This window comes from Tachypleus tridentatus, unplaced genomic scaffold (assembly GCF_004210375.1).
Source record: "Tachypleus tridentatus isolate NWPU-2018 unplaced genomic scaffold, ASM421037v1 Hic_cluster_2, whole genome shotgun sequence".
In the NCBI taxonomy this organism is placed as follows: Eukaryota; Metazoa; Arthropoda; class Merostomata; order Xiphosura; family Limulidae; genus Tachypleus; species Tachypleus tridentatus.
In genome coordinates, this window is record NW_027467782.1 from 22,684,902 (window position 1) to 22,711,421 (window position 26,520).

At 32.7% G+C, this 26,520-nt stretch overlaps 1 protein-coding gene across 1 annotated transcript; it reads right to left on the minus strand.

Moving 5' to 3' along the window:
- Nucleotides 1-357: 357 nt before the first annotated feature.
- LOC143243391 (sodium- and chloride-dependent GABA transporter 2-like) lies at nucleotides 358-13,578 on the minus strand. The gene is made up of 7 exons (XM_076487253.1): nucleotides 13,473-13,578; nucleotides 5,562-5,631; nucleotides 4,250-4,513; nucleotides 4,012-4,143; nucleotides 3,664-3,889; nucleotides 1,524-1,656; nucleotides 358-492 (listed from the first exon to the last, which is right to left on the minus strand). Exons 2-6 carry the CDS (start codon nucleotides 5,581-5,583, stop codon nucleotides 1,650-1,652), a joined length of 651 nt encoding a protein of 216 aa, XP_076343368.1. The 5' UTR covers nucleotides 5,584-5,631; nucleotides 13,473-13,578; the 3' UTR covers nucleotides 358-492; nucleotides 1,524-1,649.
- Between the last annotated feature and the right edge of the window lie 12,942 nt (nucleotides 13,579-26,520).

Consider the following 26,520-nt stretch of genomic DNA (forward strand, 5'->3'; position numbering starts at 1 on the left):
TTTTATTTGTTGCCCAGCATGGTTGTTAGTGTTTGTCTTCAGCGTCAGGGCATTAAAATGTACGGTTAATCCCACTATTCGTTGGTAAAAGAATATGCGATGGGTTCTGTCCAACAACCTTTAACATCTAACATTAATATTTACTAGTGTTTATATCGTATATGAATGTAATAATAATAACATTAGTATATTAATATAATAACAATAACATTTATATATCAATGTAATAACAATAACACATATATGAATATAATAACAAATACATTTATATATGAATGTAATAGCAATAACATTTATATATGAATATAATAACAATAATATTACTATATGCATGTAATAACAATAACATAAACGAATCTTGGGATCCAAAAGTTTGTTAAATTTTGGAGTAATGTAAAAAAGTAGTTCGTCTCCAGCGCCCTCTAACGTCACTCCACGAATAAGAAGAATGATTTGAATGACGTATGGAGTGACTGCTGACACCTTAATAATCTGTAAACAATAAACAAATAATGAAGTAAAACAGTCCAAAGAAATGAAATAATTAATGCTAGAAACATTAAAGATTATTGGATTAAATAAACGGTGATGTTTTCTTATGATTATTGTAATGGTGTTTTATGTCATTAGGTGATGTTTCCTTATGATTACTGTAATGGTGTTTTATGTCATTAGGTGATGTTTCCTTATGATTACTGTAATGGTGTTTTATGTCATTAGGTGATGTTTCCTTATGATTACTGTAATGGTGTTTTATGTCATTAGGTGATGTTTTCTTATGATTACTGTAATGGTGTTTTATGTCATTAGGTGATGTTTTCTTATGATTACTGTAATGGTGTTTTATGTCATCAGGTGATGTTTTCTTATGATTACTGTAATGGTGTTTTATGTCATTAGATGATGTTTTCTTATGATAACTGTAATGGTGTTTTATGTCATTAGGTGATGTTTTAACTGTAATGGTGTTTTATGTCATTAGGTGATGTTTTCTTATGATTACTGTAATGGTGTTTTATGTCATTAGGTGATGTTTTCTTATGATTACTGTAATGGTGTTTTATGTCATTAGGTGATGTTTTCTTATGATTACTGTAATGGTGTTTTATGTCATTAGGTGATGTTTTCTTATGATTACTGTAATGGTGTTTTATGTCATTAGGTGATGTTTTCTTATGATTACTGTAATGGTGTTTTATGTCATTAGGTGATGTTTTCTTATGATAACTGTAATGGTGTTTTATGTCATTAGGTGATGTTTTCTTATGATAACTGTAATGGTGTTTTATGTCATTAGGTGATGTTTTCTTATGATTACTGTAATGGTGTTTTATGTCATTAGGTGATGTTTTCTTATGATAACTGTAATGGTGTTTTATGTCATTAGGTGATGTTTTCTTATGATTACTGAAAGGGTATTTTTATGTCATTAGGTTATCTTTCCTTGTGATTATTGTAACACTGTTTTATACAATCCTTCCTTTTTCTTTTGTTTCCAAGTTTTATTTTAGTTTAAATCTCACCTTGCCACTACTCTGTAGTCCTTTCAAGATGACCAAATAAACCAGAAACCAGGCAAGTAACAAACACAAACTCAGTTCCATGTTCACACCTCCCAAGTCATGTATTCCTGAAGTAACTTGTAATGTTCAACACCTTCAAAAGAGTAATAAATATTGTATTATTGAAATATACTATTTAACCAACTTCAGTTAGGGTTTCATAATTTTTAATTTTTGAGTATTAAATGATAAAACTGTCTACTATGGTATTATAAGTACCTTTCAAGCCAATAAGAGAAACAAAGAAGGTTATTTAAAAACCAATTATACTTAGAAATATATGTCCTAAATTTTATCTTACTAGATTAACAATAACAAGTTTAACTGGGTAAAATTCTCACAAGGTACATGGTGCATCATAAACTGGCACATGAGGTGTCCATTATTATTACAGTCATTGTTAGTTAAGCCTATTCCTAGATGTAGCTACAGTAAGCATCATCTGTTTTGAACAGAATTCTACACACTGACACATACTGTACTGAAATCACTAATCTCATATTGTGAAAAGGAAGAGAAACAAAGGCAATGGTAGTTTGTGAGAATAGTGACTCACATGCAACATAATTTTGAAACACTATTTCTAAACTTCCCTAATTAAAACATGTGTACCTCTGGAGGAAGTGTGCTTCCTCTGGAACAATTACCTTTTTACGTATAATGACTTTGAATGATGTACTTGTATTTTTAACCAACTTCCACAAAATATATATATAACAAACATTATAACAGAATTAAAATTAAACAGTTATTTTGAATTATTAATCTTATTTCTCAACCATGAATCACAACAAATAATGTAAGTGGTCATTACATTATGTTATCAGATAAAATCCAGACACTGATGTCAGACTAGTCAGCAGGTATGTAAAATCATTTAAGGGTTAGAATTTGAGTGCTTACAAACGTAATATCTCAACTCCTACTGCCTTTCATACGGCTGCAGCCAATTGTGAGAAGGCAGTTATGCTTAATATTCAGATACAACCTCCACATGCAAAATAATCGTAGAAATAAAAGCATCCTAAAAATTCTAAAAGTTAAAATTTCCAACCTCCACTCTTTTATTTAAAAAATGATATTAAACAAAATTTAACATTAAACTTTTAATAGAAAGATGTTTAAATTCAAAATTTAACAATTATTTTACAAATATTTAAATTTTCTATCATTTATATAAAAAAAACTTCTATTATTATTAATTTTAGCTGTTAACATATCTGCTAAAAGAAGTATCTTACATTCTCATACAAATTATCTAAAGTAATCAATTTTTTTATATTTTTACCTTTAACTTTGTCATTGTTAAGCACAAAGATACACATTGAGATATCTGTTTCTTGCATTATCAGTCTGCGAACAAACCGTTATGCCACTAGGAAGCCACCTTTACTTCTTTTTTTTTTACTATTACAAGTATTTATTTCAATTGAAATTCTAATACAAATAATTTTATTTAAAGATTCAGCAGTTTTGTTTTGAAAATCATTGTATAATTCATAAGAATAAGGAGTTTTTTCTTCAAAATATTTTCCTCTTTTTATTAGTAGATTTATGTTGTATGATTTTCCAAGATAGTTATTTTGACATCAGTAAATGAATGTTTGTAAATGGGATCAATTTCAATACAATTGGGAAGATTTTTATTACACTGAGATCTTCCTAGATTGAAACTTAAATGTAAAGGATTAGTTATTTGTTCTACACACTTAAACCACATATATTATAAGTTAGTAAATAAATTATATTATCATTTTACATCGTGGTATATCTTAAAATAAATGTTGAAAATCCACTGTGGCTGGACAAGTTAAACATTTTGGACTATCGACAATATATTTTTCATAAATTAAAGTAGAAAAATATAAATTACTGGTAAACAGTTAACTGGACTAAAAAACCAGTGTACAAATGTGGAAAATGAATAAATAATAACATTATGTTGATAGAAAATAGTTATTTAATTGTACTCCCATTGTAATATATATATGTGTATATATACATAGAAAACAATATTTTGAGAACACTAGATCCAAATACGACTCATATCTATTGATCGAAAATAATAAATTCATCTGAAAAATAAAAAAATTAAACCTACTCCCAGAATTCGGTTACAGGTGATTTTGCTTCGGTGGCTGTAATATTGAGATTCGTGATGTTGATTCCCTCTTTCATACAGTATTTTGTGTTCCACCAATTACCACACGATTCCCAAGGCAGTGGTGACGTCATTGAGAACACGAAGTAGAATAAAGTCCAAGCTATTATCACCACGTGGTAGATATTATAAAGACAAACGATGGCCATTGAAGCAAAGCCAATTCCTAGTGAAAGTATAGATTACATAATATAAGAACTGTTAACATATTTGAGACACAAGTATGAGTTATATTTATCCGGAAAAGGTGAAAATACTAAGGCACTAGAAGTAAACAACAATAGCTACCTTTAAAGATAGGAACTAAATTCCAGACCCCGATACCACCAACGCTGAGGTACTGACCAATGGCCACTTCCAGGAAGAATAGAGGAGCAGCACACAAGACTAAACAGATGATGTAGGGAAACAAAAATGCCCCTAAATAACAAACAACAACATATAATCTATTAGAACCATCGATTTAACATTTAGTAAGGTAAAGGTTTCATGTATATTATGTTGGATTAAACCACAAGACACATACCTCCACCATTTTCATAACACAAGTATGGAAATCGCCATACGTTTCCAAGACCGACAGCGTAGTTTATAGAACTTAAAACAAAGTCCAGTTTTCCTTCCCATTCTCCACGTTCTGGTTCTTTCTCCTTATCTGGATTTGTTACCGACTGGTTCATTTCATCAGGTATTGTAATCATTTCCACTCCATTTTCTACACTGACGATTTCTGATGTTTCATTTTCAGAAGATACTTTATTCATGGACATAACTTTAACACAAACAAATGCTGTAGAAAACAAAATACACTGTCAAGACATATATGTATATATATATAGTTGAAAAAGCATACAGTTATATACATGTACAGTTGAAGCGATGAAGAAATAAACACACCTCAGAAAACCAGTAAAATAAATTTGTTTAAATGTTCTGTTTCATTTAATCCATTAGACACAACTTCTATGTGCACCCACACCCTAAATTGTTTCATTTAAAACCATTTTCATGTGCACATATACACAATAATTCATCTAGGGAGACATTAATTCCGTACAATCAAATACATTATGTAACTGTATGTTCCAAGAGATGTTACTTATGTATATTTACGTTTTATTCAAGTAGATCAATTTTTAAGTTTCGTTTGTTAAAATTTTATATTTTAAACTGCCACAATTTCTTCTTTGTTTATATAGTTTTCTAAATTTCTTAAACAAACTTTCAAGCATAAAATCTAGAAATGAAATTCAGAAAGATAATATTAAATCTGACAATATGTTTAACAAAATAATTCCAACATTGCAAAGTCGTTCTTATTCTTATGTACATTTATTAAAGCCAGGGTTGGTCAGAAATTAGGATTTTTCTTCGTTCTGCACTTTATTGGTTGATTTTGTTCACCCTTTGATTTAATAAAATTATGCTAGAGGCGCTTCCTACTGAATGGTTGATTGTTGACTTGCTGCCTCAAGCAGTAAGTAAAAACCATGAACAATAGAGTAGAAAGGTGTTTTCTGTTGTTTGTTGTTCGGTTGCTGTGTGAAGTTCATGTCCCGTGCTTCAAACGTCCACTCTTTTCCTAAGTTAGTTAATACAGTAGTCCTAATATATCCTTAAGTGAGTTTTGCCCCGTAGAAATTTTTATTTCCTTGACGTCATGACAGATCTGTTAAAGAAAAGTTCGAATATCAAAAACCTGAAGGTCGCTTTGTCGGTCAGTTCTGTTTGTGTCTCAATAAAACGTACATCACAAATCTCACTCCAGTTTCCTTATTTATATAAACATCAGTCACTTAAAAACCTCTTGGTGTTAAATGAAAAAATTAGTTACTTACGATGCGGTGGTGACTTCCTCATTTTAAAATGACAATATACAGTCGCCTAAGATGTAATGTTCACCTCCAACTGTTATAACAACAACAAAAAACATTTACTTATGATTCGATAGTACCTTCTATATGTTAGGATATCAATAGACAGTCGCTTAAGGTGTAGTGTTCACTTCTAACCGTTATAACAACAACAACAAAAGAACATTTACTTATGATTTGATTGTACCTTCCATATGTTAGAATATCAATAGGCAGTCGCTTAAGGTGTAATGTTGGCCTCCAGTTGTTTAGAGAACAAAAAACAGTAACCTGAGAAGTGATATTGGCTATGTGTAGAGATAAAATATTCATTCAGTGTTGAGTTTATCAACAAGTGCGAATAATGAATGACGTGTAGTGATTTGTTTATAAAAAATGCGACGATTTGTCCTGATTCCTTTGAGTATTACAATTTGAACAATTGTTAGTCAAGTCTTGCACTACGACACTTGCAAATGTGTTTACAGTTATGAAACTTGAAATAGTGGTTATAAAATAAATTGAAACACTTAAAGTAAGTACATGTACCTCTTTTACTGTTCTGTATGTTTTAGGTTAAGGTTAAAACATAGCCGGCTTCCTTTCGATACTAAATGTGAATCGTATTTGATTAACAGAGATATATAAAATAAACACGTCTTTCGCTTCATAACAAAACCTGTCAGGTCATCTAACACATGGCCTCAAATGAAAATCTGGTGGACAAAAAGAATGGTGTGTCTTACTGTTAGACATACATTAATACTAAAATGTCACTTTTTTCCAGCTGATGTAATTAATACCATTTCCTTTAGTTTTTAAAAAAAAGAACGACTCACTGAGCTATTTTCCAACTAAACAAAAAGCTGATTCATTAAATTTATTCCTATATAATGTAGAGAATAAACTTCGAAAATGTTAAACGACAAGATATCTAGAAAACAAAATTTGTCACAAGCAGGAAGGAAATGTTTGTTTATAGTTAACTTTGAAGGTACGTATCAGGTTAGCGGTTTCAGGCGTTTTAAGTCCCCAGCCATACCTATGAAGCCATAACTAGGAAGCCAAACGAAAGGCCTGACACTTCTTAACGCAAATCAAATATCTGTATCGATATTTGTTTATTTCAAATAAAATTACATAACGTTTCCACTTCCAACTTAAGTTGTATAATAGCATTTAAGGTAAGAATTAAAGAGAGACTTCACAGTAAGATGTAAATGGAAAGACTGGTTGTGAAGAGACAAACGAAATACAGCTTGATTTGTTTGTTTTGAATTTCTCGCAAAGCTATATGAGGGCTATCTGAGCTAGCCGCACTAATTTAGCAGTGTAACACTAGAGGGAAAACAGTTAATCATAACCACCCACCACCAACTCTTTAGGCTACTGTTTTACCAACAAATAGCGGGATTGACCGTAACTTTATTTCTCTCCCACGGCTAAAAGGGCATGTTTGGTGCGACGGGGATTCGAATCAGCGACGTTCAGATTACCAGTCCAGCGCCTTAACCACCTGGCCAATAGTAGAGAACACAGTGTTAACACTTGCATATCGTGTATAATAGTATAGAACACCGATATAACACTCGTGTGCTGTTTATAAATAGAAAATAAATATTTAAATTGTGTGTGTTGTGTGTAACACAAGACAACACGGGCTTAATACTTGTGTGTTATATAATATTCTAAAGGATGCTGACTGAACATTGTTTATTTCTTAAGTTATTAATATTGAATTGTATATCTATTTGATATTATTTCGTGATTTATATTTTTCTATATTATACTGCTATTAATTGATAATAAAACCTGAAAACTGATCTTTTAATTGAAGTAATTATTTATACTATTTACTCCGAAGGCCTTTGTAGATCACTGGACAATCTGTATTTTATTCTGATATTGTTGTCAATACTGACAGTTATTTATTATATTTACTCTGAAGGCCTCCTTGGTTCACTCGACAATCTATGTTCTAATATAATATTGTTGTTATTACTGATAGTTATTGATAATATTTACTCTGAAGGTTTCCTTGGTTCACTCGACAATCTATGTTTTAATACAGTATTGTTCTACTATACTACTGGTAGTTTTTAGTATAGGAACTGATTTCTGTTTGTGACAGAAGAAAATCAGACTGTGTTCACCGTGGGAAATCAAAACCCGAATTTTAGCTCCATAAGTTCGTAGACTTACCGCAGAACCTCCGGAGGACACTGGACCAGAAATCTACATTAAAGACTCATCGTAAGATTAGATTTATTGTGATTATTACCTGCACGTGTACGAAGTCAAATCACTCACCGTCAATTTCATCTGTATATGGAATCTGCATGGTAGTCTTTGCATTACATATACGGAGGATGAAATACACAAACACACAGTAGCTACAAATATTAATTTAGAAATAAACCATTCCATTGTTTATTAATATGCATAGAAGTATGCTCAGAAATATGAGGTTAGTACTTTCATATTTTGTGTTAGGGAACTACATTCTTGAATTGTAAATAAAACATAACATCTTTTATTACACATCTCGGCTTTTAAACGTAAATAAACTATTTATTTATTGTCCGTGTAAGGGTAAATTGCAATATCAGAAAATTATTAAATTTATCAAAGATCTTCATAAACGTGAAGTGTTCAGTAATTTAATATAATAAAGGGAAAATAATTGTATTTACATACTATTTATAAGGTTTGAAAATGTAAAAACAATATTCACTGAACACTAAATTACAAGTGTATGTTGATAACAAACATATTTACACAAAACAAATCGTGTTATTTCCGATATTTCAATATTTTCTTTTCTAATTATCACCTAACGTCTTAATTAAACTCAAAGTACAGAACCATTTGTTCAAAATATACAATCAAGTACATTGGAGTGTGAAATTAATATGACGAATAAATTATTTACTACATTTTGAAGGGAGTTTCAAATAATTCACTTTTATTTTACCTACTTTAATTGTTGGTTTTACTTGTAAACTAACTATCAATCATAACGACATAATATTTACAAATGTGCTAGAAAAAGGGTAAAATGATATACGTTACATCTGTTGTTGTTTATGGTAAACTAGAAACAAAACAAAACTGAACATAAACAATTGGATGCAGCTTGAGTAAGGCTTAATACACCTATGGCCAAAGGTATTGTATCATAACTATCATCTAGTTCATCTTTACGTGGTGTGAGTGAATTAGAGTCTCGTTTCCTCTATAATATAATATAAAACTTGCTTTTCTGATTTCATTGTCACCAATATCAAGTGCACAATAAAAACAGTTTTGGTGAGGTTTATACAGAAGTTTGATCATTTCAGTTTATGAGAGCTAAATATAATTAGTTTTATAATTTAACTCTTTTTTTTTTCTTTGGCTTGCATCACGAATTGTTATCAGATTTCTTAAAGTAACTTGGCATTGGCTCTTTATGAATATATATATACATCAGAATCAGAGTGTTCCGAGGACTAGAGTACATAGAAAAATTGAGAAAAGTAAGCTCCTGAAACATATTTAGATCCACAAGAAGATTTTGACTGTTGTTTAACTGAATTAGAAAGCCAGATGCAAGACAACAATAGAAGAACTTCTATGATCAGACGATTTTCTTCACTAATAAGAGACAGTGGAACTTGATTTATGTTTTCTTGTCCCGAATTTTCACAAACTTTACATAGATTTTATTTTAATTTTTTTATCGATGTGAAGTTTGTGAAAATTCGGGACAAGAAAACATAAATCGAGTTCCACTGTCTCTATCGCGTTAAAAAATCCATGTTTGTTTCAAAGAAAATGATTATTTATTACAGAAGCTTTATAAATTATAACTTCACTGTAGACACATAAGTTGGGGAAAGAATGATTTCAAATTGGTAATTAATATTTTTTGGATATACAAAACTGTTTAGTTTAAGAGTTATTATTCAATTTATTTGGTGAGTTAATATTTACTGATTTAAAAAACTCATAGCAAGAGTGTTGAAAGTTATTATTTAAGTTTGGTTGTATAACGTGGTAGGTTTGTTTGTTTGCCACGTTATACAACCAAACTTAAATAATCACTTTCAACACTCTTGCTATGATTTTTGATTGCCCTCAAGTAGCTTTGTGCTAGCCGTCCCTAATTTAGTAGTGTAAAACTAGAGGGAAGGCAGCTAGTTATCACCACCCACCGCCAACTCTTGGGCTACTCTTTTACCAACGAATAGTTGGATTGACCGTCACATTATAACACCCCCACGGCTGAAAGGCGAGCATGTTTGGCGCGACCTGGATGCGAAGCTGCGACACTCAGATTACGAGTCGCACGCCTTAACCCACCTGGCCATGTCGGGCCTGGACAATACAAATTGCAGCCATGCCGGGCCACATTATTTGGTTAATATCTTCACATTAATGTTTGTTTTAAATCATTAGTACGTTAGAAACAAACAAACTCTCCTGTGAATAACTTTGATTATATTAATACACTAAAGGTCAGTTTCTCAAATATCAGACGTTAAGAGAAGTTAACATTTTTTCTCACGTGTCTGCTCTTGATATATCAACGTGTTAGTGCTTGGTAGTTCTTTCATCGTACATTTTATAATGCGAATACCTTTAATTTCCTCTCGTTTACGCTTGATAATGTCAAACCTTTAATGCCTTCTTTCTTTGTAAAGAACATTAATAATATAAGCACATTAACGCCTGTTTACTATGCACTATGCTTTCGCAACGTCAGCGATTAGGTGTCTGTTTTATAAAATATTAACGATGACATGAGAGAGAATGACTGGAGGTTTTGTTTGATGAAACGTTACATTTGTAACCCACACTTGTACTGACTTACAGAAAACGTCAAACCTATTATTATCAGTTAATACGAGTTCTGAACTTGTATAGAGTCACTAGTTAGAATGGGGCCCTTAAGTAATGAACACAGTACGTTCACTCTTAGCTTTACTACATGTATTCTTAAGCCTAGTGTACAAACAATATTCATGCACTGTCTAATATCAGCTGCATTGTTATAATGGGTGTATTTACACTGTTCTTGTTGGACAAGAAAAACGAGCTTAGAGATAAAACTAGTACACTCTTAAGTTTAGTAAGCTATTACTTTTTTAAGTATTATATAAACAAGAATAACATGAGCCTAATCCCGAAAAGGTTGCTAACAGACACTTTAGAACGTTATACATGTATGTATATGGAAAATTATGTTTTCTTTCGGGCTTTAAGCTACAGCATTGGAAGTTATTTGTCACGAATTTTTAAACTTTGAAATTTTAACTATCCAAAGACAACTACAGTGAACTGTGTAAAACATAGAAACTTTAGTATCTTTATATAATAACATATATTTTTACAACTTATACACACATTCCATGTATCAGCTCTTACTGCAAGTTATTCTTATGAAAATATGTCACTGTATTCATGTTGTATTTGCGATGTTATAAGTTACATATGCCATGACACTTTCAAATTTTAACACTGTTTTTATCTTTGTAATGCAACCAGTTTAAAGCTAAACGTTTTCATCTCGATTTATTAGAACGCTATAATCCGAGATTCGGTGAGTCGCGGTGGTCAGAGCAGATTAAATGTAGTTTTATTTTATAATAATTTACGTCAATTATTTGGTTATTGTTTGTTTGTTTGTTTTTGAATTTCGCACAAAGCTACACGAGGGCTATCTATGCTAGCCATCCCTAATTTAGCAGTGTAAGACTAGAGGGAAGGCAGCTAGTCATCACCACCCACCGCCAACTCTTGGGCTACTCTTTTACCAACAAATAGTGGGATTGACCGTCACATTATTACGCCCCCACGGCTGAAAGGGCGAGCATATTTGACGCAACGGGGATGCGAACCCGCAACCCTCAGATTACGAGTCGCACGCCTTAACACGCTTGGCCATGCCGGGCCACACTGACGTGAAGGAAAGAACAGTTATGAAACATATACTTGTTTTGTAAGTCAGAAATATTGTTTATTAATGTTTATTTATCATATATTTCTACTAAACAGATGAAAGAGCTGTATTAGTAAATTATGGTTTGTATTCTTAATATAACACGAATAATAAAAGTACGCCCTCTAGTGGCACAGCGGTATGTCTATGGACTCACACCGTTAAAACCGGGTTTCGATACCTGTGGTGGGCAAAGCTCAGACAGCCCACTGTGTAGCTTTGTGATTAATTGCAAACAAATAAACCATGAAATAATTTTAAGTGTTTGCTTAGAGGTAGAAATTGCGAATCATATTTGTACATCATTCACCCTATAATAGTTTTTAAGCCTAATTTTGAATGAATTTTCTTCAAGACTTTTGGAAAATGAGAAACGTAACAAATTCATAATGATGACGTGTACACATTCTGTCAATAATTAGACCTACAACCAGTTACACGTTTTGAAAATAATTCGCACACAGAAGTCTTTAAAGCTCTGTTAATTAACTTTAACTTCTATTTTGAAAGTACGCTTAGGGACTGATTCATCATTCATCTACCACTCGATTCCGTCGAGGAACATAGGGCCGCAATCACTTGGAGTTTCATGAACAGGTATTTAAGTGAGTAGGTTGTTAGCCCACTGCACCGAGCCGTCCCTAATTTAGGAGTGTAAGACTAGAGGGAAGGCAGCTGGTCATCACCACCCACCGCCAACTCTTGGGCTATTCTTTTACCAATGAATAGTGGCATTGACCGTCACATTATAAGGCCCCGCGGCTGGGAGGGCGAGCATGTTTGGCGCGACTCGGGAGCGAACCCGCGACCCTCAGATTACGAAGCGCACGACTTAACGCGCTTGGCCATGCCAGGCCTTTTAGGGACTGATGCATCATGTAAACTCTAGCTATGGAACTCTAAGCCTAACAGTACCGTTTATTCGAAGAAATAACTTAAATATGATAATAATAAATTTAAAATTCCAGTGAAAGAATTAAACCTAATAATGAGTACAATTTATCCCCTTTAATGAAAAATGATTTTTCATATTTCGTTTAAAATCTTTATACATTTATTTAAACTTTGTTGTTAAGCTTGCGGAATTATTAGGCTACTTGGTCTTATATTATCCATTTAAACATCATAAACCTAAGAAGTATTATTGTTTTCACAAGGCCTTCTCAATAATAATAATAAATCTTTGTATGTGTGTTTTCTTATAGCAAAGCCACATCAGGCTATCTGCTGACCCCACCGAGGGGAATCGAACCCTTGATTTCAGCGTTGCTGTCGTTGTAAAATATTTATTAGTTCCTTGCAATGATTCTCCTGGTTTCTTCTTTTTTTTCGGGATGGGGTGGTGTGGGGTTGAGTGAAGTGTGGTGGTGGAAGAGATTTGGGATGGGGTGGGGTGAGGTTAGAATTTTTATGTGAAAAAACACTTGACATAAAACCTGAATTCAAAAGACAAACAAATCTACAAATTAAATGTCCAATTGTTAATTAATAATACTGGCTTACACTGAAAACATTTGAAAATCCCGCAATAAATGAAAAGAAATTAAATTGTCAAAAGTATTGGCTATTGAGTACAATAATACACGGATTAAAGGTAATGAATAATTAATTAACACCTCCAAAGAAAACAATAAAACACCATCTTCTAGAGTTAACCTGAGAATAATACAGCCCATTTTAGGGATAACTTGCATATAGTATAACAGTACGTTATTGAGTTAACTCGCAAATACCATCTTTAGGGCTAGCTTGTGTACAACAGATCCTCCCAGGATCAACGTACGTATAACACATCACCACATTTAACATAAAAATCTTACACCATAGAAATAAACAGATGTATTAGAAGTTGGAAGTGATGTATAAAACAATGGTCTATTTTACCAATGAAGGACATGCCATTTGAAACTTACCATAAACCCATGTAATAACTATAGTTTGAAAGAAAACAGTGAACAATAGAGTCATTCCACTGGCAGAATAATAATCCGTCAGTTGAAATATGTACATGCCCCCCCTGAAAAGTAAAATGATTATTTTAGTGAATAATACGATCAGTTTAACAAAATCCAGTCAGAATTAGTACTTAACAGTTTCGTTTTGATTAAATATATATTATTACAAGTTACAGTTTCCATATTCTAGATACAAGATAACACCATGGTAAAGCCACAGAAATAAACAGATATATTAGAAGTGGAACGTTACTGAATAAATATAATAGTATTGGGAGTTGTGCTTATGGTAAGTTTTATTTATTACGTCATTTTTACAGTAAATATGATTTGATTTTATGTATGTTTTGAAAACAAATCTTACTTACTGTAAAAGATGAAACGTGTAATAAAATATAATTATTACGATACTGGTAAAAATAATTCATCAACTGAAATGAATATAAGACCCCAAAATAAGAAACAAAAGAAAACAATAAAGGTAATTAGTTTTAACAATAAAACTAAAATAAAAAACAAATTCGGGTTATGAATAACTGAAATATTATTGGACAGTTCTGTCATCAGTAAATTCATGAACATATACCTTGACCACAACAAAGAAACTGTTATTGTCTTGATATTGGGTATTTTACTAATTAAAATTAATATATTGGTAATTGACACTTGCTTGGTTAAACATTGCTGTTGTCAAGTGTTCACATTCGTATCCTAGTTCATTTTATTGCCATGATATAAAAGACTGTCTAGTTTCGATAATAGTAATTTTGTTTAGTTTTCGAAAGAATGTTTTATGATTGTTTAGTTGTTTACTTTTAATTACTTTATAAGAGATTTAAAAATAGACGTGTATTGGGTGTTGTGTTTATAAATCATTGATGCAGAGAATATAATGAACAGACGATTTGGGAATAAATATACAAATAGTGTGAGATAAGCGAGAACAGTAGACAGACAAGAGGAGAGAGAGAAGTTGTCTGTTGTAAGAGGGGAAAGGCCGAACGGTTGCTATAGGCCTAACTATTAATGTGTTAGAGGAAAAATAATAGCAGAAGAAAGATAAAAATAATAGTTTATTTCAGTAAAGAGAATTCTAAAGTAAATGAATTAGTATCAGTAGACTCTGAGATCTAAACAAGCGATTCTTGGGAAATACGCAGGAAGAAGCGACAGTAGAAACGTTTAAACATGTAGGATACAACCGCGGTAAGTCTATGATAATTGTTTGTTTTTTTTTTAAATTTCGCACAAAGCTACTCGAGGGCTATCTGTGCTAGCCGTCCCTAATTTTAGTAGGGTAAGACGAGAGGGAAGGAGCTAATCATCACCACCCACTCTTTAACAACGAATAGTGGGATTGATCATAATATTATAACGCCCCCACGGCTGAAAGGCGAGCATGTTTGGCGCGACACGGATGCGAACCTGCGACATTCAGATTACGAGTCGCACGCCTTAACACGCTTGGCCATCCCGGCCCAAGTCAATGATAAAGTAAGTGAAGTATATTTAGATAGTAACAGAAGAAACTTCGTTTCGTCAACTGAAATTTTAAAGTAACTGAATAGGCCTAAGTGGACTTTTGACAAGAGGAAGATAACTATACATATATATATTTGTATGTGTGTAGTGTTTATAATATCTCTATAATGTGAAGAATTTGATGTACATTTAACTTGTTCCAAAAAATATTTTGAAAACAAGTGGCGTACGTGCTTTTCATGTACAAGGAAGTTGAGAATTTCTCAAATTAATTTTGGCGGTATCTATTGATAAATCGAATTAGCATTTTAATACACGTCTATAAACTATTAACTCAGCTGTAAGGGAAGTTGTAAACTAGGACTATTTAATGAAGGGTAAAGATAAACCAAATAAAACAAAACTAAAATGTACGGGAAAATTTAACATCGGAAATCAGTACAAGTTACAAGAGTAGGCTTAATTGTTATTATAGTAATGCTACAAGTTAAAGAAGTATAAGACTTTAGGGCACTGGTAGAAATAGAAGATTTAGAATAACTGAAACATGGTTAAATGTAGATGAGTTTGGAATACATGATTATAGGTAACTTAATAGGAATAGAGTATTAAAGAAAGGGGAAGGAGTGGCTGTCTATGTAAAGTGTGAGTTACATACTGTTGAAGTTGAGAATATTAAGGATAATAGCAAGGATATTGGGTTTCTGTTAGTGGATAGCAAGGGATAAAGCTTTCAGTAAGAATGTGTCACAAATCACCAGATGCAACTGATGAAATCAGGAAGAAACTTTGTAATAAGATGAAGATCTCAGTTGTTAACGAAATCATAATTAAGGGTAGTTCTAAGTGCAGATATAATGACTGGGAAATGAAAATACCTCAAAACATGAGGGAGAAACGTTTCTGAAAACTTTTCAAGATGGATTTCTTAACAATTGGTTAAGAAACCTACTGTAAATAATGCTATCTTAGATTTATTGTTAAATTCTAATATAGAAATGGTTAAGAGGGTGTAAACTAGGAAGCACCTAGGTACAAGTGATCATTGCTGTATTATATTTGATATTTAGCTGCATTTAGAAATTGGAAATAATGATATTTTGATTCCAAATTTAAAAAAAAGCAAATTTGAAAGAGATGTGTTCTGAATTGGACAGCTGAGTTATTTTGAGGCACTACTCAGTTGTGGAAAATGTTTAAAGATAATTTTTTAAAGATTCAAGATAAACATATTCCTTACAGAAACAAAATGGGATCTAAAGTAAAAAAACAGGTTGGTTCACAAAGGGAATAAGAGATAGAATCAAAGAAAAGTACCACACACTAAAGAAATTTAAATTGACTGGTATTGTAAAATATTATAGAAAATCAAGAAATTTGGTCAAAAAGAAATTATGATATCCAGAAAGATGTCTATAACAAAAATTTGGCTTAAAACATAAAATTAACAGTGAGAACTTTTAAAGTACATTATGAATAAACAAAATGTGAGGATGGAGATAGGACCCATGAGGAATGATGAAGGAAGGCTTGTATCTGATGATCATGAAATGCCTAGACTATTAGATTCTGATTTTGCTTCAGTTTTAACTAATGAAGACTTAAGCTGTTCACATCTTGAACAGTTGATAAATGGAAACGAGATCAAAGAAGATGGCTGCCTTAATTCTGAGCTGGTTAAAAAAATGGGATATTTAAAGAATGCTAAGGCTCCTGTAACAGATAATACTTCACCAAGGGTTTTAAACAAGGTCATGTGATCACTTGCAACAAGGTTTTAAGCCCTTGAATAATGTACAAGTACCAACTGATTGGAAATTGGTTAATCTGACTCCTATCTTCAAGAAAGGTAATAGAAGTTGTCCCAGTAATTAAAGGCCTGTCAGTCTTACCTCATTTGTGAGAAAAGATTTGGAATGTCTGATAAAAGATACTTTGCAAAGTCATTTAACAAGTTTAGAATTTTATTGGATAGCAACATAGTTTTACTAAGGAAAAATACTGCCTTACAAATCTTTTTGCATGTTTTAAAAATGTTACTGCACATGTAGATAAGGGTAAGGGTGTAGGTGTGATATATATGGATTTTCAAAAATCATTTTACAAAGTGCCATTCCCCACAGTGGGAAAGCAGCGTGTCTCTTGTCTCACACCACTATAAATTGGGTTTCAATGCCTGTGGTTGGCAGAACACAGATAGCCCGTTGTGTAGCTTTGTGCTTAATTCTAAACAAACAAAGTGCCACATAAAAGGTTTGTAAAGAAACTTATCTCTGCAGGAGCTTAGGATAAGTTAAGTAACTGTATAGAACTGTGGCTGAATTCAAAAGCAGAGGGTTGGTGTAAATGAAGTTCAGTTAAACTAGATTAATGTTGCAAGAGATGTACCTCAGGGATCAGTCTTAGAACCTTTACTCTTTTTGACTTACGTTAATAACATTGATAAAGAAAGTCAATAAATTACTTATGTTTGCAGGTGACACCGAGGTCTTGGGTGTTGCTGGCTGTGAAGAGGATGCTGCTACTTTATAATGAGTTGGGTGAATAAATGGCAGATGGGTTTTAATTATGATAAATGCAAAATATTATATGTGGGTGATAATAATTTGAATTATAAGAATAATTTGGATGGGAATAATTTTAACAATGTCATGAAAGAAAATGATCTTGTTGTAATGGCTGATCAGTCTCTTAAGCAATCCAAGCAGCGTGCTGTTGCTAATATTGGTAGGGCAAATAGTATTTTAATTTGTATTTACAGAAATATTGAATACAAGTATAAATATGTTATAATTTCATTGTGTAGGTCACTGGTTAGACTGCATTTGGAGTATTGTGTTCAGTCTTGGGCTTCTTACCCTAGGAAAGCAATGAAATTGTTGGAAATGATTCAGAAGAGGGTAACTAAAATGGTGCCTGGGATGGAGGGGTTGTCATTTGAGGAGAGATTAAGATCCTTAAAAGTTTCTCTCTCAAGAGTTAGAGGCGATCTGATTCAAATGTTTAAGATTGTAAAAGGATTTATAATGTTGATGTATCAACATTTTTCATACTTAATAGTGAGAAGTATAGAACTTGGTGACACAAATATAGATTTAGGAAATATAAAAAATGACAACTTTATTTTCCAGTGCATATGAAGATATGTTAGTAAATTTGAGTGAGTTTAAAAGAAACTTGATACATATATGAATGACATGTGATGACTAATTGTTTTTAATAGTATTAGTTTGGCTTAGAGGGTGGGACAGCTGAGATGGACCAATATATCCGTTGTTGTCCCTGAAACTTATGTTAACTTCTCATTATAACAACCATGCTGTTACAATTGTTATTACCAACTTCTTACTATAACAACCACACTGTAACAACTGTGGTTTTTCGTTTTACTCGTTTATTGATTTTTAATATTATGGAACATACCTCAGTGACCTAGAGTAAATAATTTCCTTCGTGGTCTCAATAGAGATGCCCATTCGTCCACAATTCCTGTTATCAGAGCTTCCACGGTGTAGAACTATGAAAAACAAAAACAGAAAAATATCAGTACACATGTTGTCATAACATAAGGTCAAAGTAACATAATAACATAGTTAGACAGATCTATATAAATTGTACACTATATATTTAATGAATTAATGTTTTATATAATAAAGTTTCAAACATACGTGTTATTATCTAGTTTGATAACCTAATACTTCATCTTGCGTAAGAGTACGTTTAAAGTATTGAGTTTTTTTATATAGAAGTTTATCTCTATGAATCACTGAAAAATGGTACTTTGAAATTACTTGTTTGTTTGTTTGTTTTTGAATTTCGCCCAAAGTTACTCGAGGGCTATCTGTGCTAGCCGTCCCTAATTTAGTAGTGAAAGACAAGAGGGAAGGCAGCTAATCATCACCATCCACCACCAACTCTTTGGCTACTCTTTTACCAACAAAAATTGGGATTGACCGTCATATTATAACACCCCCACGACTGATAGGGCGAGCATGTTTGGCGCGACGGGGATGCGAACCCGCGACCCTCGTATTACAAGTCAAACACCTTAACACGCTTGGCCATGCCGGGCCCTGTTGAAATTTCTTACATATTAAAATACTTAACCAGCGATAAACAGTTAAACAATATGTGGTTACGCACCCATTCTTTGATTTGTTATATATAAAATAGAACATAATAATGTAAGCTCAGGTGACACATGGAACACTTGTAGCATATAAACACATGTATCAAGTAACGGTTGATGGATACAACAATTTGAAGCTAGAACTACATTTATGTGGCAAACATACGTAGCAGGTATCAACCATATAATGCATTAGTGATTTATGACAAACAAATGTAGTACATTACAAAAAACGGCAGCATCTGTTAACTAGTTAGTTGGTTATTGCCATGAGTAACAGGTTACGCAAATGTAAAAGATTATAAAAATATTATTACTGATGTATGTAACAGGTATCGGAGAAAAGGAGCAGACAGCAACAAAGTAGCTGGTTGCCAGGATAGGCAGCATGCAAGAATAGCACTACTACGACGTGCAGAAAGCATGCAAGAGTCCCGAATAGTCTTTTACTGCGAAAAAAACATGCACGCGTGTCAACAACCATGTTGCCATGCGACACGTGGCTTGTGTCCTAACAGATAATAAAGCGAAAGTGGAAATAGAATCTCTGACAATAATGACATATCAGAAGGTTGTATTTTGTTGAGAATGGTTAACACCACACATTTTGAGGTTAACTAAACAAGAAATTAACCACTAACTGCGCGTCACATGATCATGCACATACGATTCTTAGATCAGAATTTTCCTTAGCTTCTGACACTGTTAACAGTATTGTTTCATAAGCCTCTGCCACTGCGCAGGTTTCGTTTGGTAAAACAATGAAGGTCAACACATTTAATAACAATGGACTGTATTATTTCTCCCATTACTAGTTCCACAGATTTCATGTACTAACCTTATATATACCAAAGACAGGTCTAATTTATAATAACACTAAACTGTCAGTTACTTGTTAATCTTTTTCTCATAGTGTTTCTCAAACTAATAAACTCATTAACTCAGTAATTAAGTGCAAACGTCACAGACTTATTAAATATTCAATTGTTGAAACAGTTAAAACGTGAAAACTCCCTCCAGACAAACAATAACACAAACGCGTAAATTAAAAAAAATATAGTCTACAAAAGTATTTTGAGCTCTGAAAATTTTCCCATTTTTAAAAGAATATTTATGTCATTAAATGAAAATGAGAATATAAAATATGTACCTGGCTGTCAAATAACACACATCAACATATTATATGCTCACCCGGCTGTCAAATAACACACATCAACATACTATATGCTCACCTGGCTATCAAATAACACACATCAACGTATTATATGCTCACCTGACTATCAAATAACACACGTCAACATATTATATGCTCACCTGGCTATCAAATAACACACATCAACATACTATATGCTCACCTGGCTATCAAATAACACACATCAACGTATTATATGCTCACCTGGCTATCAAATAAAACACGTCAACATATTATCTGAATTAACAGAATGAGGAAGAACACAATTGACCATAAAGGGGGAGGTGGCAACTGTAGAACAACTTCTGGATAAACAAGGAAAGCAAACCCTGGACCTGAAGAAAATACACCATGTTAGATTATATTTGAACAAAGACCGTGTTTGTACTCTGTAAAAAACACAGCAGGTCAGTGTCTGATAATACTTAGTTTATATTAAGATGTTGATACACTGTAACTTACCAATAAACGTTTCATTTTAAATGTTTTAGAACCAAGATTCAAGAAAATATTAATAAAGTTTGTTCTGAAATATTCTGTTATACGTTGATTTGGTAAGAAACAGAACTTTTAGTGTTTATATAAACAATTGAAGCACAAGAAGACTGAATTATCTCACCGGACTTCACAACGTCAGCAACTTCAGTCCCGTCGCCTTTCAAGTAGGTGATGTGACCGAGGACGGAAAATATCACAGTACCAGCAAATATGCTAGTAGCAGGGTTAACAATACATAGAATATTTCCGTCTCGAGAAATAAAGATGTAGAAACAATAATGAATGTGTTCAAAGTGTACAATAATATCTATTGAAAGAATAACGAATACAGAGTACAGAAAATTATTATATTGAACATTTTTGTGCGAATCATTGTTAAATAATCAAATAAAAAAATAAAAAATTATTTTGTTTTTTTGTTACCGGAAGAAGTTGTGGCTAAACTTGTTGTAGCTTCCAAGAGTTACGACGGAACCGAAACCAATACCAAAGGTGAAAAACACTTGCGTTCCTGCTGTCACCCAGACCTAATAACATTAATACAATAAATTAATACTGATTACAAAGAGTTAACTTCTTTAAATTTAACACTAATTTAGTTTCGTTACGTTTTGATTAAAGAATTATTAACTAGTATTAAAGCTTGATAGCAAATAAACGAAAAAAAAAGTCTTTTGACAGTTACTGATTAACAATGACACTGTTTTCACTGAAGACGTAAACTTTAGCTTCATTAGATGGGAAGTTTTATTTGTTGCCCAGCCTGGTTGTTAGTGTTTGTCTTCAGCGTCAGGGCATTAAAATGTACGGTTAATCCCACTATTCGTTGGTAAAAGAATATGCCATTGGTTCTGTCCAACAACCTGTAACATCTAACATTAATATTTACTAGTGTTTATATCGTATATGAATGTAATAATAATAACACTAGTATATTGATATAATAACAATAACATTTAAATCTGAATATAATGACAATAACATGTATATATGAATGTAATAACAATAACATTTATATATATTCATTGGTAAAAGAATATGTGATGGGCTCTGTACAACGACTACCTTCTGTCTTTTCAACAGATTAAAATCACTTACCTGATATATATAAACAAAAGCAGTTGTTCACCTCACGTGGAGAAAGGTCAGGAAAAACTGAAGATATGAGAAAAGTATTCAGGATTGGCTTTGCTTAGAATCCTAATTATTGTGTTCAAAGTTATCAAAACATTGCTGTAGTATAGTGTAATGCATAATTAGTAATTATGTAATAACCGGTTCTATCAAGTAGAAATGTTCATTATTATAGTATACTGTGCTATTAAATCGAAATGTTGTGTATTTTGCTTCAGTACTGCACCCAAAGTAATAAAAAGGCTTTTTTTAAATAACAGAATCGAGGAAAAGTAGTAGTAGTATCATCTACTGACAATTCTCGACACATCATTCTTGTTCTAAAAGTGGGATCTGACTGTCACTCTTATAACACACACACGGTACAAAAGCGTATAATGCGATTTATGATAACTTTGCGTGACTCAAAAGTCTCCGGTTTAACAGTTAGGCAAATTAACAACAAGGCCACTCTCGGCCATATGTAAAGTACTAAGGGCACATTAACCACAAAGCCACTCTCGGCCATATGTAAAGTACTAAGGGCACATTAACCACAAGGCCACTCTCGGCCACATGTAAAATACTATCAAATTAAATTGTTCTTAATTTAATTCAGTGTCCCCCAGTGTCTGTATGCTTATAACAGTTAATCCTAAACAAATGAGTAATTAAAACAGTTGACTAGAATCAGAGAAATACATTTAACATAATTACCGCACGATTCCCAAGGCAGTTGTGTCGTCATTGAGAACACGAAGTAGAATAAAGTCCAAGCTATTGTCACCACGTGGTGGATATTATAGAGACAAACGATGGTCATTGAAGCAAAGCCAATTCCTACTGAAAGTATAGATTACATAACATAAGAACTGTTGACATATTTGAGACACAAGTATGAGTTATATATATCCGGAAAAGGTGAAAAATACTAAGGCACTAGAAGTAAACAACAATAGCTACCTTTAAAGATAGGAATCAAATTCCAGACCCCGATACCACCAACGCTGAGGTACTGACCAATGGCCACTTCCAGGAAGAATAGAGTAACAGCACACAAGACTAAACAGATGAGATAGGGAAACAAAAATGCCCCTAAATAACAAACAACAACATGTAATCCATCAGAACCATCGATTTAACATTTAGTAAGGTAAAGGTTTCATGTATATTATGTTGGATTAAACCACAAGACACATACCTCCACCATTTTCATAACACAAGTATGGAAATCGCCATACGTTGCCAAGACTGACAGCGTAGCTTATGCAGCTGAAAATAAAGCCCAGTTTTCCTACCCATTCCCCACGTTCTGGTTCGTTCTTTTTATCTGACTTTCTTACCGACTGGTCATCAGGTGTTGTGATATTTTCACCCCTTTTTCTACACTGACGATTTCTGATTTTTCATTTTTGGGAGCCATTTCTTGAATAAAGTCACAAATTTTCTACATTTTAATAAAAATTGAAACTGTAAAAAAACAAGAACATAATAATGTATTGTATTTACTACAAAAAATATTACATGAAGATAAACGTAATTATTATAAGAAATAATTATTTAATAGGTTTCATTTGTATTGTCGTTAGTACTTAAGAATGCTAACATAGTATTGGTGATATTAAATATGTGTATATATATCATCAGAGAAATTACGTACAACTATACTGATGGAGGCGTTACTTAATATCATAAGAGGTATCTATGTTTTATCAGAAATATTACTTATGCAGAATTTTATATTATTATAAATATACGTAACTAATGCCAATAATAATGCAATAATTCACAGCCGTCGGCCAAGATACACCATTGATATACATTGTGTAATATTTATCAAAACATAAAAATATCAAAAAATCACGAAAAATGTGTGACGTAACTAAAACTAACATTTAGCCTAATAGATAACACTAAATTAACACCCTTTGGTATTTGCTACCCTACTCTGCATGGCAATTATAAGCGGTATACTTCCAAGATGTTTAACGTACGCTAATAGGTCGTACTGGCTTTGTCGCACCAATTAGTATTGACACAGTCACTGTGGTCAGCCACAGCTGTATCTTACGTAAATGACATCTTCTGTCACTGCGTTTTTAAAATTGCAGTAATTATATATTTGTAATTGATGAGATTCAAACACTTGTAAACTGAACACTATTTTTAATGATTCACTGAAGACTAGTTTATCTCTGGTAAATGCGTTACTGCTGTATATACCTCTATATCAGCAGATATAGGGAAGTCGGTTTTTTAAATTGATAATGATCAAATTTTTATTTCCTTTCATAGTGAGGTGTCGAAACAGAGGCATGGGTAGAAATAGGCACGTTTTCAGATTCTATTTGACCGTGCCCGTAATTCCTAGTTGGCGTCTTGAAAAATAAAAATTGAAAATCATGATCAACAAATTGAAATGTCAAAAATTTCTGAAGATACATATGGGTCCGTTCTAGAAATCTTCTAGACACCTAGTGATACCTGTCCAGTCTATCCATTAGTTAGTCTGATTAGTTAATATAAATGTCACAACCTAATTCATTATTGAGTCTGATCAGTTAATATAATAGTCCCATCCTATCTATTAGGGTCTGATTGATCAATATAATGACACAAACCTATCCAATTGTGAGTCTGATCAGTTAACATAATAGTCCTGATCTATTACTGAGTAATTAGTTACCATAACAGTCCTGATGTATTGCTAAGTATTTCTAATCAGTTAACATAATAGTTCTGATCTATCCCTAAATCAGCGGGAGCTTCACGCAATTGTACAGATTGCGTAATGTTGTCAAATATGCATATCATTTAGTAGATGGCGCGACCTGTAATACTAATCTTATTAGAATCGACGTGTTTTGTAACATCATGAAAATATGAAAGTTGTATGTTCATATTGTATGTTACGTCAGTTAAATGGCGCAAATAACCTGGTTATTTTATGATGAAACAGAAGTCTTATAAATGTATGGAAAATAAACAAGTACTTCGTAAGAAAGACCAAAGGTGGTGAGGTAAGAAAGAAACCTGCGAAGTACAAACTAACGATATCAAATCAGAGATCTAACTTGGAATGAATTCATAAAATACAAACGACTTTTGTATACTCTCGTGATATTATACCTCAGTGTCATATTCTTGTAATTAAACATTAGTGAACAATATTTGTATGTGAAATGATTGGTAAAACCGCAAACGTATTTCTAATTTTGAACAACTTTTTTATGCTGTGTTATGATTATGTTTAGAATTTTGAGAATAACTAGAGAGGTTGATACTTTATTTTAACAATAAAGGGGTGGTAGTTAGTGTTTATAAGGGTGAATCCAATTCTTAATGTATTAGTTCAAGCGCCGATATTTGAAAGTGTAAGAGCTTTGTTTGTTTGTTTTGTTTTTGAATTTCGCACAAAGCTATTAGAGGGCTATCTGTGCTAGCCGTCCCTAATTTAGCAGTGTAAGACTAGAGGGAAGGCAGCTAGTCATCACCACCCACCGCCAACTCTTGGGCTACTCTTTTACCAACAAATAGTGGGATTGACCGTCACATTATAACGCCCCCACAGCTGAAATGGCGAGCATGTTTGGCGCGACCTTCAGATTACGAGTCGCACGCCTTAACACGCTTGGCCATGCCGGGCCGTATAAGAGCAATGCTAACTTCTAACATATCACTGGATACATGTGACTTACTTTTGATAACGGTAAAGGTAACTCATAAATGAAAAGCTACGTTTAGGGTCGATAAAGATAAATCTGAATTTAAACGTAATGACGAGGCTAGCGAATTTTTGTAGTTAATCTGATCCTTGATGAAGACTTGGAGAAAACTGATATTTAGTGTTGATAGTGGTTAGATTGGTTTGTAACATACTAAGAGGTTGAGTTTGAAGGTTTATAAAGGAGGGAACTCATTTTTAATTTGTATAAGATGTCGTTTAACAATTTTACTAAGAGATAAGATGTTTCTTTAGGTGTTGATGGTACAACTAGAAGCTTTAGAAACTGAGACACTTAAAACAAAAACATACAGAATACTAGTAAAGAATTCAGGTTTCATAGTGAAGACGTAAGACATCCTTTTTACTGTTTTGAGCTACAGCACACGAACGATATTCACGTCACAAAAGTTCTCATGCCACGTGTGGCATTGAACTTTTCTTTCACGTGGAAACAGACTCAGCTAGTTCACAATTTACTGTACACATATGTGAAATCAGATAGACCGACGGATAACGCTGAGGAAGGTCTAAGAAAGCGTTTTAAGCCAAATAGTTAACTTTTATGCTCGAGGTAAACCGTCTGACGGTGGAAACAATAAACAAAAACAAACAAGTACACGAGAAGAGTTCAAGATAGAACTAAACATCGACCAACTGCTCGAAGCAACACAAATTGTTTGAACTCAACAATAATACTGTGAGCGAAACTAACAGCGAATCATTCAGATAACTATTAGCGCCTTCTAGTGATAAAGTCCGATTTTCTGTAAGTATTTATCTATGCACATTTCGAGAAGTTGCATTTATAATGGTTACTTTATATAACTGCTTTAAGGTATTCACGTACTTCGACAGAGTACAGTGC